At 50.8% G+C, this 14,635-nt stretch overlaps 5 protein-coding genes across 5 annotated transcripts; 2 read left to right on the forward strand and 3 right to left on the reverse strand.

The window, feature by feature from the left end:
• Nucleotides 1-51: 51 nt before the first annotated feature.
• On the reverse strand, nucleotides 52-1,298 carry N7515_002478 (uncharacterized protein; the record flags this gene model as incomplete). The annotated part of the gene is made up of 3 exons (XM_056663222.1): nucleotides 52-292; nucleotides 354-1,132; nucleotides 1,182-1,298. 3 exons carry the CDS (start codon nucleotides 1,296-1,298, stop codon nucleotides 52-54), a joined length of 1,137 nt encoding a protein of 378 aa, XP_056525335.1.
• Nucleotides 1,299-3,838: 2,540 nt separating this feature from the next.
• Nucleotides 3,839-4,561, forward strand: N7515_002479 (serine hydroxymethyltransferase-domain-containing protein; the record flags this gene model as incomplete). Its single annotated transcript, XM_056663223.1, has 3 exons — nucleotides 3,839-3,865; nucleotides 3,945-4,200; nucleotides 4,392-4,561. The coding sequence occupies 3 exons, from the start codon at nucleotides 3,839-3,841 to the stop codon at nucleotides 4,559-4,561; spliced, it is 453 nt and encodes a 150-aa protein (XP_056525336.1).
• A 2,020-nt stretch (nucleotides 4,562-6,581) lies between these two features.
• N7515_002480 (uncharacterized protein) lies at nucleotides 6,582-6,947 on the reverse strand (the record flags this gene model as incomplete). The annotated part of the gene is made up of 1 exon (XM_056663224.1): nucleotides 6,582-6,947. One exon carries the CDS (start codon nucleotides 6,945-6,947, stop codon nucleotides 6,582-6,584), a length of 366 nt encoding a protein of 121 aa, XP_056525337.1.
• A 5,123-nt stretch (nucleotides 6,948-12,070) lies between these two features.
• On the forward strand, nucleotides 12,071-12,421 carry N7515_002481 (uncharacterized protein; the record flags this gene model as incomplete). Its single annotated transcript, XM_056663225.1, has 1 exon — nucleotides 12,071-12,421. One exon carries the CDS (start codon nucleotides 12,071-12,073, stop codon nucleotides 12,419-12,421), a length of 351 nt encoding a protein of 116 aa, XP_056525338.1.
• Nucleotides 12,422-12,558: 137 nt separating this feature from the next.
• On the reverse strand, nucleotides 12,559-14,150 carry N7515_002482 (uncharacterized protein; the record flags this gene model as incomplete). The annotated part of the gene is made up of 4 exons (XM_056663226.1): nucleotides 12,559-12,871; nucleotides 12,933-13,474; nucleotides 13,542-13,993; nucleotides 14,084-14,150. 4 exons carry the CDS (start codon nucleotides 14,148-14,150, stop codon nucleotides 12,559-12,561), a joined length of 1,374 nt encoding a protein of 457 aa, XP_056525339.1.
• Between the last annotated feature and the right edge of the window lie 485 nt (nucleotides 14,151-14,635).

Consider the following 14,635-nt stretch of genomic DNA (forward strand, 5'->3'; position numbering starts at 1 on the left):
GCAAAGATAAGAATATCGAACCTGAGTCCAGCTTCCAGGAGAGTCTCCGGACTAAAAGACCAAATCCCAGACCACAAGCCATGTACATAACCCAACAGTACCCCAAAAGACAGCCTGAGCTGTACTCCGCCGCTCAGTAGCACGCTTCAGCTCCTTATTTCCCTGCCCAACATTCGTCGACGTCGTATCCACATCCGCCACAAGCTGGAAGACAAACTCCTCCTGCGTAGCTAGGTGAGAGACAAGAGTTTCCTGCAAAGAGGAGATCTCAAGTAATGATTTCTCCGCATTCCTAATCCAAAAATTAGCAAAGTCCCATCCATAAAGGAAACCAGCTCCACGTCAGGACATACTGGACCTTCCCCAATGTATCCTCATAATGCCTCAACATAGTATCGTTCTCCTCCTCAAAAAGCTGCAATTGCTCCGGCGAAAGCTCCGCCTCAATCCTTGCCGTATCCGCCTCACTCAAGACCACCGCATCAGGCGCCTGGTAACCAGCATCAAACCCACCCCTCCCCACCTGCTGTCCCGACGATACAGAACTCTTCCGCCCACCACCACCATTCCCACCAGCAGGTCTCCCCGCCGCAACCTTATAGAGCACACTCTTCTCCTTCTCCCTCACCCTCTCAATCCGCTTCTCAACCATCCCCCGCTGCACACCGACAGCCCCCTCCAGCCCGCGCCGCAGAAACCAAAGCACGCTCTCGCGCACAGCGGCCAGCGCCCGCGCGCTCTCCTCCGCTTGCACCTGCTCGACAGACTTGCCTTCATTTTCGGAAAGTGCGCTGTTTCCACCGGCCCAGCGGCGCAGAAGGGCGCCGGCGGCTGAGTGGCCGTATTTCTGGTGGAGGAGGGTGGAGGATGTTTCTTGGCGGAGGGATTCGGCGGATGAGAGGTTTGCGATTGAGGTTGCTAGGTCGCGGAGGAGGAGGGCTGTTGATGTGTCGATTGCGTCGCGTTCGGGGTCGGTGAGGATTTGGGTTGTGTTTTGGGGGGGGTTTTGTTGGCGCGTTGCGCCGTTGCGGTTGGGTTGAGAGGTAGGCGTGACGGATGGAGTGGAGGTATTGGAGGAGGGAGTGGATGTGTGAGTTCTGGGGTTTGTTAGATATGGTATGGCGCTTCTAGACTTGGGGGGAAGGGGGTTTGTGGGGGGTTGCTGGGAGGGAATAGCTTACAATTCGGTATGCCTCCTTTAGGAACTCATCTGCGGTTTCTGTACTGGGAGGTCTGGGAGGGATATGTGAGCCTTGCTTTGTGAGAAGCTCGTTGATGGTGGGTGTGAGGTCGGTCATTGCGGGTGTGACATGGTCTGAATTGTGGAGGTGTTGTTGATTTCTATGTACACATCGTCGATCCACCCAACGTCACTGCGCAGTTGGTCTCTCCGGCATCCGGACTTAACTATCCCCGTGGTAACTAACTAGGGTTGTCTTTATGTCTCTGTTCCTTCATGCGGCTCATTACTTCTCGATATCACTCCCATTGGGCCCTGGGAACTTACTTATAGTTATCTTTACTCACTACCTAGTCTACTACTTTTCTAACAAAACATTGACAACACCAAAGACCCTCCAGTGAATACTGCGGCTGCCCGGAGCCTCCATAATACGCAAGGCACAGCGTATCAGCTACCCACCTGCCAAACAGGGGGAGTATCCCGCCTTGATAGACGGGGAGTCGGGCTAGGAGGTTTGGAATATGCGTGCAACCGTGTAGGTAGAATGAAAATGAGGCGCAAAATCTGACGAATTACAAGACGAAGACTTACATGGAAGCCCACTGTATGGCTTTTCCTGTTGATAACGAAGGGCTGGCCAAGGTTCGGAAAGACATTCAAGTATGCTGTCCGGGCGTAATGCGCATACTCAGTTGAAAGGGCGGTTATCCGCAAATTACGCCAGATGGATGGGATATAGGTTGGTGTGACAGGTTTTGGCTTCGTTGGTCGTTTTGCATTTCGCGGGGAATGCAGAATATAACTTACTTCAAGTAAAGCGTCCACCAGGCGAGTAATATGGCCGAACTGGGTATATATCAGTCGGCGAGGAACCAAAGAGGGGTTATACGAGCCATTGGCCCCTGCAGCGCGTAGAATGTCGTTTGATGCGTGCATCATCGATCAAACGACAGATTTTCCCCTTCGGCCTGCGGCTACTCTCAGTTCTCTGCCAGGCCATCTTTCGGCTTCTGCTTTGGCTTTGAGATGGATGCCAGTACGAGAAGTGCACCCCACGACTCATCGGAACACGTTTCACTTTGTCATAACTCAGGGTTGACCGAACCATCCATGGCTCTTGTAGTTGGTCTCAATCGATTAGCAAACCTACCAGTCAACGCAGGACACTACACAATCCCATGTGTCGCACAGCCGTGTAAGTAGATACTGGACTGAACATGGGTGAAGATCAACCGTTTGAGAAAAGGAAGCAGGTGGGTTGTCCAGACACGAATATCAGTGGGCATGATGTCGTGGTGAAGTGTGAGCGGCAACGCAACCTCACAAAAGCACAATGTGACACGTCCCTCCAATGCGCTCGCCTTAAACGATCTGTTCATGTCCAAGGTCCAGGTATAGCAAGCGCTTATGTCGTTCCAAAGCTGTAGGTCATATGCTCGCGTGATTAGTCGTGCCCTCCCTCTCTCTTACTTCATCTTCCCCTTTCTCAATTGATTCCCCATCAACCTTCATCCCCAGACCAGTCAATATACCTGCCACAACGAAGTTCCTGGTTGATCTGGTCTGCGGAATCGGTTGACGAGGCGCCTCATGACGTCCGAGTAGGAAATCAAGGGCCCCAAGCGCGTCCTTCCCTCGGCTGGCTCACTGCCTCGACGTCAGCGGCCTCGACGTCAGCGGCCTCGACGTTGGCGGCCTCGGCGTCGGCGGCCTCGCTGCCTCGAGGGGCGCTCCACCCCTCGTCTCACTCTTCACTCTGTAAGGATCTCTTCCACCTCTTCCACCTCTTCCACCTCTTCCACCTCTTCCACCTCTTCCATCTCCTCCATCTCTTATGCATCACCCTGCAGACCATCTCCATGACGAAAGTTGATACTGACGACTGCAGACGACATGGAGACAGAGGAGGCATCACTTTCTCTCCGATGATCCACGAGGGACGGATCTCCAGTTGCTCGCAGCTCAAAGATAGGCGTCTCAGACAATCTCCAATGGAGGTCGACCTAGATCTGGTGACAACAGTTCGTCACAAGTGATCTTTGCCTTTCTGTCAGGCAACTTGCTCAAGTGGCGGAGGAGTGTCTTTGAGTTCCATAGTCTTGCTCATGAGCACCGTTGATTCACGACATGGAGACACAGGAGGCATCGCCTTCTCTCCGACTATGGAACTCAAAGACACTCCTCCTCCACTTGGAGCAAGTTGCCTGACAAAAGTCAAAGATCACTTATGAGGAACTGTTATCACCAAGTCTAGGTCGACCTCCATTGGAGATTGTCTGAGACGCCGATCTTTGAGCTGCGAGCAACTGGAGATCCGTCCCTCGTGGATCATCATGCTCATGAGCACCGTTGATCCACGATGGCGTGGCCATCATCTCGGCCATCGCCGATGCTGCCATCAATACGGCGAACGGCATCGTCATGCAAACAAGTGCGTACCCTATCCACGTCCGAACCAGAAGCAAGTTTCCGAGCTGATCATTCACTTAGATTGCTCCCAGGCTATTCTTCCGATGTACGATCTGGAGAACAACGCATCCGTTTTCCCGGGCTACCGGGGTCGCCCTCACAACCACACTATTACCGCACTCCCTGTGGCCCTCAAGTAGGCTCAGTCACCCGACTTCGAGGCCTCCCAGAAGACAGTTCTCCTTAATGCCTCTGCTCTGGCTGAGCGCCTGGGTACTTCCACCAACAACGGTGGACTTGGCTATAACATTGTGTCTGGCGGGATAACTACCTTGTGCTTGTGGACCCGAAGAACCGCGGCGTCGATGGTGCTCGCGTGGAGCGGGTTCTCGAGCTCTGCGGAGTTGCTAGCAACAAGAAAACCGTGTCTGGTGACAAGGCCGCCCTCAAGCCCGGCGGTCTGCGTCTGGGAACCCCCGCCATGACCTCTCGTGGCTTCCAGCCCGAGGAGGTTAAGATGGGAGAGCCACCGGGCGCCCTGGTTGCTGAAACCCTGCGATATAGTCGACCAAGTGATGTATGGACTATGGACCCGACCGAACGCCTCCGTACGTTATCTATACCCATCTGAACCGGAACAACATGAACTGTCCCTCTCCATTTGCGCTCCATTTGCGCTCCAGTACCGATCAAGGCATATCCAAAATGCCTCGCAAACTTAGGGCCGCCGGCCAAGCGGCTGCGAAGTCAATGAGCCGCATGACAGCTCGCGATAGGTATAACCGTCCTTGGCCTACAGGAGGATCACAGTCCTCCACCTCGCTGCTAAGAGGCCGTGACGACCGCCGTGGTGTGCCAGCACGACATAAGGTGGCCGGCCCATTGTTCAGTGCGATTACTGTGCCTGCCGTTGGCACCTCTGCAGACATGATTGCGACCAAGACCTGGCGGGGAATCTCGCGGTGCTAGTGGTGGCGACCTCCTCAGTCTCTGCCGACGCACCTAACAGAGCCAGAAGGCAAGTTGGCCTTGACAGGCGCAACGGACAGTGAAGCCGAATCGGAATAAGCTTTCACTGCCCTGACAGCTGCCCATTCCATGGCGAGGGGAAATACCCACAGGAGTGGAAACCTGCCTTATTTCAGTTATTTGGTAGCCAAAGCCAAAGCCCTCGTCAGTAATGTGGCCGGCACCGGGTTACCTCAGCATGCTCAGACGGAACATAACCAAGTTTGGTCAGCTCGGTCTATCGCGTGCATAGCAAATGGGCCATATCTACATCAGCATCAAATGCAAGTATTGTCAGGGTCATGGACACACCTAGCTACATACCTCAGCATGCTCAGACGGAACATGATTCGCTGGCTCATGCTCACATGACCTACCTAACCAAGTTTGGTCAGCTCAGAAGTTCCGTCTGAGGTATATTGGCTAAGATTCGGTTAGCTGGAAACGACCTCACCATCAGCGCGAACATTTTGCCGTCAAGTATCTCAACAACCACACTCCTGACCATCCTTCGGGCTTGCTTTGAGTATAGATACGAAGTGAAATATTTATTTTCTATTATTTTACATTTACCACAAGTTCTAGAACGCGAGATCTTTTACACTCAAGGCTTTGTGAGTATCATTGGGGAATACGACGTGGCGACCTGAACTTCCTGAACTCATGATTTTCCTTCAACCAGTCCATTTAGACCCATCATGCCACCCTCAAAAAGGACCTTTTAAAGGTAATTGTAGATATTCTAGCTTATACATACCTCCAGATGAGTAGATATCGCCTTTTTTGGGCCGTCTAATGTCCTATAATCACAGCACTCTGTGAGCGTGACTCCCAGACCGTCAACCACCTCTGTGAGGCATCGTTTGACGCCTTTGCCTTGGAGAGATAGCTGCATTGATAATCGAATACTGGGATGTCATCGCTGTTACGGTCGATGGCTGGCTCGTGAAGAGAAAGAAACAAAAATAAGATCATTTGTTGCCGTACTGCATACAGGGTAACAAGTCTGGAAAGAGAAGAGCAGGAGGTAAACAATCAACAAAACTCTTCCTCGCTACCTGGCAGGACAGGCTAGAAACGTGGCGGAGATATCCGGTTTCCTTGCCCTTCTTGACGTCCCCGAAATCCAAGGGAGCCAGTGCTGTTGATTCCCCCTCGAAGCAAGTCCTGGGTAGCAACGTGAGGTACCGTCCGTTGTCAGTACATGGCGTGTCTTTTCGGGACAGGACATCAGCAATAATGTTCTGTTTACCTGGTTGATATCGGATGAGGAAGTGGAATTGGGACAGGAATTCGCTCCAGCGAGCCTGTCGCTGGTTCATCTGCCTTGCCGCGATGAAATATTCCAGGGACTGATGGTCCGTGAGAATCTCAAAACGGTCCTAGTTAGATGCACACGAGCCGGGTTCCAATCACTATCCACATTAGGGTGTGTCGCACATATTGCTTGCAAGAAACTTAGGAGTGAGGCATTGACAAGTTCCTCGTTGCAAACATAGGCCCTCTCCCCTTCCCTGGGTTCTGAGTCTATCAACTGGTACACTCGACATTGTTGTTCGTAAGGATACCAGAAGGGCTCTCGTGCAATACCTCTTGGCGAGGTTTTGTTTTGAAGCCACGTTAGGTAGTCCTTGAATGATTGGTCACCCTCCAGATGCTCAGTGGCTATGCGGAACTGGGCATCCATTCCCAGCCGCGTGTGAACCTGGAATATGTCGATTGCTGGTACCCTGGGACAGATAGCTTCTAGGAGTAGGAATTCTTTTTCGTTTATCTTAGAGCCTGAACGGAATCGGCCTCTGGAGTGGACGCTCGTTCTATAGAAGTGGCCCTGTCTGCTTCACTTGCCTGAGCACTTGCCTGAGCACTTGCCTCAGGTACTCGTTAACCGTCACAATCGCAAGGAAATCCAATTCCAATAAGTCAAACCGACTTCGTTCAAGGCACGGAGGAACAGACAGCGGCATCAGAGTAGGGATCGTCAGGGTTGGAGGGTGGTTGGTCGCAGGCGAGGGAAGCAAATAGGTCCGTCGCAAGGGTCCGAGGTCATAGGTGCAGGCGTCGAAAGCCTGGAATCCACAGGTGCCTGGTGAGTGCTTGATTCCGACTTTTTGAAGCGGTTCGGGAGTTGCATGCGAGTCATGGCGATCGCACCGCGTCGACAGGAGTCAACAAAATCTTGCATGGTCACGTCGTCCTTGTACACCTCTCCAGCCACCAACGTCTGCAACTGGTACGGGAGTCTCTCGAACAGACCATCCTTCTGCAGCTCCTCGTCGCGCTTCGACTCCAGAGCAAGACGGGAGAATTCCGCGTAGAACGAATTGAAGTCATCGTTGGCCTTCATCTTCAGCTCCCCGTATAGCTTTGTACCAAGTCACCGCCGCCCGTTGGAGCCTATGTCTGGTATTGAATCTTATCGCTGGCCTTGGCGGGCCCCTATGATGATACCAGCGAAGGTAATGCCAGCCGAGTGCTTTCCGGAAGTATGAGATAGTTGCCCTCTTTTCGGTTGGTGTGGTATGCGCTCTAACCATAGCATTAAAGGACATACTATGGCTGATGTATGGACGCTTTTCTGTAGAGTGTTTGTTTTGTCCAACAAGGAGAGGCCAGTATGAGAGGTCAATATGTACCATTAAGACCGATCTCCATGGGCTGCCTCGTACCCAGGACGTAAATGAGACGGGTTCCGCCCTCCGGTGGCTGAGCATGTGACGTTGGTATAGGAGGTAGAGCAGGGGCCACTGTCTTGTGACTGAGTTGCGCAAGGTTGGAACTAGGACGACGTGGGGTTCCCAAACTCAAAGTTGTTTTTTCGCGCTTCCGACACGCGGGGGACATGTGCTGCTTTTGCAACGACTGCACTCGCCTGGTGTGCCATGTTTGTGTGATCCCGGCAATGTGACGGCCAGTAGGAAAAGTAAGCTGGAATTCCTGTAGCCTGTGCGCTAACGAAAGTAACAGAACTAGAGGAGGAAAAGAAGAAGAAGAACAGCTGTGAGAGAACCTTTTATGCCAGTCCTGCACACTCGTTCCCCTCAAGTCACGAGACTTATTCCAGCAAGTTCCTTCCTCCAAACCTTGCCAGGCGTCACAGGCAGTGCAACCTTGGAAGAATGTTCTCCGGTTTGACCTGGACTTCTATACTCGCTTGTCAAATTCGACCATGCGCTTGCACATATTGGAATCGTTGCAAGGGTGGGCGTTGACTTCGAGAGAGAGAGAGCAAAAGAGGAAGAAGTTGAACAAACATCAACGACGTTATATACGACGACGACGATCAAAGGGAAGCCTCGGCCGTCTTGAGCGCCCCTTGAGTGGATCCCGGCAATCTGAACAGGCTTCCACTATGTGCTGGCTTTCATTGTCGATTGATATCCCGGCCGCTATGTTGTAGTCTCCGAGCCCAGTATAAATAGGGCTACTGAGGGGAGCAGTCGAAGTGGCCACCGTATATGCAGCGAGCTCAGTGCCAATAAAACGACAGTGATGAATTTATAAGAGGGCCATTGATGAATGAGTTTATAAGAGCCGAGGATGTGACTGATTGTTCAGTTTTACGAGGTTGAATGACACCGATGAATCAGCGTATAAGAGGCAAAGAGGTCAATGACTGGGATTGTCCGTATATAACTTCGCGCGACAAGTTTGTTTCATAATGATGAGTGATGACCCGAGATCGGGAACTGTCGCATGATGTGTTGGGGTCTGGACCTTGTCGCTGTTCTTGCATCCACTCAACTCGTTCCTCATGACAAGTCTGCGTGAAGATTGTCAATCAAGTTGGCTTCCACCAAGTCCCAGTCAAATGGACGGAGTGGCATCAAATGAGAGTATTGGAGAGAGATGGAAGTGGAAGGAGCAAGACCGGAAGCAGGAGACGGAGAGCTTTATATACTATGAGTCAGTATCAGTCACCGTGGGACCTATGAGGCAGATAACTCTGGAAGTGCATGAGTATTTTGAATATTGGGAGAAGGGAAAGAAGGAGGAATAGATGTACATGAAGAGCCTTATAATGATAATATGCATTTGAACGAGCATCCTGAGAGAAGTGGAAGAAGGAGGAAGAGAAGTAGGAGACGGAGAGCTTGATGTAGCCCACTTCTGTAAACGATGCAAACGTGACTAGCAAACAGGTGAGCGCTGCTGCACTGATCCGTCATTGATATGAAGCTCTTTGAGGGAGGAAGCACGAAGCAACCTAATTATCCAACAGAGTAAGCAATACAGAAGGCGGGCAAATACCTATGCCAAGTGTGAACATATTCGACTACCAGTGGGTGATTCCGTCTAGACTGGCCATGCTGTACGACGGGGGGTGAGTGTTAATCCACAAAAACATAATCACCTAGAAACATCAAAAAGGAGATTGAAATCTAGGGATTACAACGCGACAACGACCATAGACTAGACCGCCTGACATAGTTGGCAGTACCGCACAATCATGGACCGTGATGTAAAATAACGGCCGTACACATCTGGCAGCACATTTCCCCTAATAGGGGAGGTCAATGACTCAATGATATCAATTCTCTCTCGGACTGTTATAAGATTGAGGTCTCAAGGAGAAGTGAGAGAAGAGGGAGATCAGGTCGTGGTCATCACGGGAGTTCGTCGGGACTGGCATTTTTGTCTCGCATGTCGGTTTCGAACTCGAGACGTCGCAAGGTCAGATTTTCGGCGACCTCGTCCTCGCGACTTCCCCAGTTGACCGGGACTGGTATTTTTGTCTCGCATGTCGGTTTCGAACTCGAGACATCGCGAAGTCAGATTTTCGGCGACCTCACGACTTCCCCAGTCGACCACTTGACTGGGGATATCTGATTCACGTAATTTGCTAAATATAGCCGAACATTTACATGGGAGAGGAAAATAGACTTCCCGTTTAGGAACCTGGGGTGGCAGAATATAGGCGGTGTAAGCGCTGGCTAAGAAAGGAAAGCTGTCAAACATGTGGGTCATGTCATAAGTCACATGACCACCCCTCTGCTAACGTCTAGTCTCTAGACCTTACCGATCAGGAAGATGGCCAGAGATGGAGTTGAAAGTTAAACGGGAGGTAGCTGTAATGAGGATGCTGAATGGAACCAGACGGAACTGTGGCCATAATTTGTACACACTAGTCTGGAAAGAACGTTGTTGTATTGCTGCTCCTGAATCTGCCCAGTGGTCAATGAGTTTCGTAACGAATCGTAACTGATTACTGGCTATTGTGTGAGGGATGCAGTTTCTGAGTGTAAGAGCATTGTGAGAGCCTTGCCTAGTCTCATGACTTCCCTTTGATTGTCGAGGTCGTCGTATATAACGTCGACGCTTGCTTCCCACAATCAACTTCTTCCTCTTTTGCTCTCTCTCTCTCTCGAAACCCCCTTGCAACGATCTCAATACGTGCACCTCATTACGCCGTCGCGACGACCCGTTTTAAAACCTTTCAAGCAATCTCTCATCACATCCACCATTAGTAAATCTCCCCTGTCCATCACTTCTTATTTTTCCATCGAGAAACCATTACAACTGACCAAGCACACGTCAACAGTGACCGACCAGGAGATGGCATGCCCCAAGTGCAAAGCGCAGAAGAAGCGCTGCACCCACCTCACCAATCCTGCAGCTGTACCAACCCCGGCTATCTAAATCATGATAGCCTGTGAGATCTGCTGGTCCCACTAATAATCGTCAATTCAAGAAATATTGGGCCGCGGGCGCACCAGGCTATCATGATTTTGATAGCCGGGGTTGGTACAGCTGCAGGATTGGTGAGGTGGGTGCAGCGCTTCTTCTGCGCTTTGCACTTGGGGCATGCCATCTCCTGGTCGGTCACAAGACTGGCATTTAAAAGATTTGGATAAAGCTAACGCTCAGCAATTAAGGCTGGGGGTCCGGGGGGGGGGGGGGGGGCCGCCCAAAGCCCCCTGGTACCTTCACCAAAAATTGTCTGAGTGGAGGTACGATCAGTACCTGGCTGAGACAATCATCCAAGAGGGCACAATGAAGTTCACCCGTCACTCCCAAATCCGCTGCTTTGTTCACATCCTAAACTTGGGGTGAAAAGTGAAACCTATCATGAAGACTTTCTACGCTAGTTCGCATAAAGAAGCCTTTGATCTCCTTGAAGACGTTGCCAGACTTCAAGATAGTTTTCATAACGAAGTTCAACATGTGAGGAAAGTAGTGGATTTGCGCGTGATGGGTAAACCTCATTGTTCCTTCTTGGATGATTGTCTCCGCAGGGTACCCATAGTACCGCTCAGACAGCTTCTGGTGAATGTGTCGGCTGTAATTGTCCCGCTTAGACTGGTAGTCCAGTTCAGATTGTCTTGAATGCTGAAGAATTATCAAGTCTAGAGAAAAAGGCTAACACAAAGGATGGCCCATGGGTCGAGAATTGAGATATCCCAATCAGCTAAGTCATGGACTCCGTGGACAAAGAATCGGGCATGTAAACCTGGAACTTGGACTAGAGATCTAGAATGTAGGCATGGGCGGGGGAACTGAAGACCCTGGTTCCGATCAAGTCGGTTGATTTGCTACATTCGGGAATCCGAGTACCCTGGACCGGAATAGAAGGCGCGTCCGAATGATCTGTGCAAAGGTTGGAGTACTGCTTTGTACCCTCTCCACTGTAACACTGTTGACCGGAAACTCTAGGAGTATCATAGTATGAAGCGAAGGAGTTCTGTAGGAACCCTTACTACTTACTGTACAGTATTTCAAGAGCAGAGATAAACATAGGGGAGGGCCAAGGCCAGTAGATGTGGATCCGGAAGAATACTTGATCCAGGCCACTCTTTCCCCACATGACGCTGACACGGATGGCAGTTAAATCCTGGCCAGGAGCTCTACTGCTTTGGAAACAGGCGGTAACGAAGTCCGAGTCAGAGGTTACCTATGGAGGAATGGCTTATGGCCTCAGTATCTATTATCTAACTGCCTTCTACTCAATCTACTGTCTATTAAGTGACCAGCACTGTCAAGCAGAATGCAGATATCAGCCAACTTAGCCTGATCTCGCCGTCTCAGGGTCCTCAAGTGGCGAAAACCCCATAGACTCAGAGTGGACTCAGAGTGGACTCAGTGGAGATGGGAGATCAATAATTTGATAGGCCATCAACAGTCAGTTGAACCAGGCAATATTGAATTGCAAAAAAAGGCCAGAACTAAATCAACAGAATAACATTTGATGATTGGTGGAATCAGTAAATATCAATACTGGTGTTACTGTCTGTTACAGCCTTACAGGAAATCCCAGTTTCAGGTCTGTCGTCACCTTAGCGACATGTCCTCTTTGTTCCAGGTATTTCCAGGGCTGACTACGTACTATATTAATGATCTTTAATGACCTTGCTTTCTCAACTATCTGCCCTTTACAATCTACAAGACTACAACTTCCACTCATCTCCGATCAAGTCAAACCCATCGCTTCAATCACTCCTACGGCCTACCACTGCCATCAACATATCCAAAATGGCACGTCCTCAGAACAAACCAACGGCCACGGCTATCAAGCTACCCACCCTAAACTCGAATCCAAAGTCGAATCCCTCCTTGACTCGTTCGGTCACCTCATCCACACTGCCTCAGCAAAAGGAAAAGGAAAACCAACCGGCCGACTCTGGCAACGCCGATGACCAAGTCCTCGAATGCCAGCACCAAATCAAGGCAACCCTCACCGACATCCTCAATGACGACCGAGTGAAGCACAATCCGGATGGAAGTCGATGTGTGCAGAAGGCCCTACTGGATAATGAGCATGATATGCGGAAACAACGGAGACACTCGCTCAATTCTACTACCAAGCGGCAGATGATGCTGTAGCTGCTATCGTCAAGGGAATGATGGAACTCCGAAGGATGGAAACGAACGAAAAAAAAAAAACGAATAAACGAATGAAACGAACCGAAACGCCATGCTTTTTTCTATCGCGACAAAAACAATATCTAATTACAACTGCATCATTCCTCCGTCTCATCCACAGACCTCTCCAGATCCCCGATTTTATGCTTTCCAAACCGTAGCTTCTTCCTGAGGTTCAACATCCGCACACGGTACGCGCGCTTGCGTCGTCGCGGAGGATAGTTGACTGGACTCTCGCCGCCAGTGAAGATAGCCATGTCGTACACGAAAGCACCGAACAAGGCACCACTGATATCCGCCATCCACGGGCCCCAGACCCACCAAGCATGAGTCTCACGGAAGAGCTGTCCACCCCACCCGGCCATGACGGCAACGAGTCGAGGGCCAAAGTCGCGAGCGCAATTGAAGCAACTATCATAGATGTTAGCATTAACCTACTTTAATGAGAAAATAAAGAAAGTTGCCAACATACCCTCCAGTATTATACCCCAAAGCAAGAACAATAACCGAAATCAGAATCCCAAGTATAAACGCCTGCATACCAGCCCCAGGAGGCGCATTCGAATCATCACCCAGCGCAAGCACAACACCAAACAAGATGGCGCTACCGAGGAACTCAGTGAAAAACGCCGTGGCCGGATTGACAAACGGTTTCGGCTGCGTGATCAACGCCTGCGCCGCCACACTCTGGTTCTGCGGTACCTTGGCCGCAGTCGAGACCTGCACGATGGCATCGTGGTAGATGGCGTATGCGATGCCGCCGGCGGTAATGGCGCCGAGGAGTTGCGCCGTAATGTATATCAGACACTTCCGGGCTGGGAAACCACGCCAGACGGACATTGAGATCGAGATGGCTGGGTTCAAGTGACCTCCGGAGATACCACCGGTCGTGTAGATGGCGACCATGAAGCCGAAGCCCCAGGCTGCGGCGGTTGTTGCGTAGGATCCTGCTTGGCCGCCGGATGTGAAGTTGGAGAAGGTGGCGCAGAGGCCGAGGGTCATTGCCATTGTTGTCTGTATTTTTATTAGCAACTGGTCTTTTGGTTTGGCTTGTATATGAATAGTTAATGCAATGACTTACACCTAACCATTCAGCCAACGGCTCCCGAAACTTATGTCTAATCTTCGACCAAGCGTTAAAGAACCCATCTTCCTGAGGCCCATTAATCCTATTCTGCCGAGCCTCCCGCGAACGCTGTTGCTTCGCTTCAGGAGACAAGTCGTCATCCTGTCCGATAGCCTTGGCTTCCGCGTCCTCGCTTCTGTCTTCGGGTAATGCGCCATGGCGCATACCAGGACGCATAATGTGTGGTAATGGCGATGCCAGACTCCATGTTGGATTCTCATCTGGTTTTCCATATTGCGGGTTGTAGGACTGGTAATCCTTGTCTAGGAAGGGTCCCTTGCTGTTGGCTGGGTTTGGTGCGCCGTCGCCGGCGAGACTGTAAGTTGGGTTTGAGCCGAGGTTTTTGCGTTTGCTGCCTTCTTCGCGGGTGCTGTTTTTGGCTTCGCGTTCGGGGGTTTGGACGGTGTCTGTTTGATCAGGTGTTAGGGTTGGTTCTTTTCGGTTTGGGTTTATCCGGGGAAGGGCCCGAAGGAATGTAGTACGAAGATCTTAGGTACCTTTGACTTCACCAGATTGACCACTGCCACTGGAGGAATCCATATCTGAGAGCTTATCTGAGCCCATGATTAAAGAGTACGCAGTAAATGCAAATGCAATAGAATCAGAAAGTATGCCATTCAGTATTCAGCGGCATCTCCATATTTGAATGCGACGGTGGAGATGGTAAAGCTTGTGATGAACCCTGGAAAAGTGTCTCCACACTTTCGTCACCGTCCGAACCTTGATCTCTTACACCCGAAATCTCTTACTGCGGGCGTATTCCTTCCAATGTTCCATTCCATTACCAAGAATAAACAAGCCAGAATAATTGCTGATTGGTGGCAACATTGCCGACTGGGTCCTGCCGAGTCCTGTCAAACCCTGCGGATCGCGTTCGAGATGCGAACTCGACCTCTCATTTGCGGATAGAGAAGCCTTCCCCTTCCACACATGGCCATAGCCAAGGAGCTGAGTTTTCTTCTACACAGTATGGCAACTTGGTCGCGACAGGGGCAATTGTTCTTTTTTTCTTCGATTGTTCGAAAGGGGAATTAAGCGTCGGGTGGCAA

This window comes from Penicillium bovifimosum (assembly GCF_028826915.1).
Source record: "Penicillium bovifimosum strain IBT 22155 chromosome Unknown utg000002l_segment0_segment0, whole genome shotgun sequence".
Lineage (NCBI taxonomy): Eukaryota > Fungi > Ascomycota > Eurotiomycetes > Eurotiales > Aspergillaceae > Penicillium > Penicillium bovifimosum.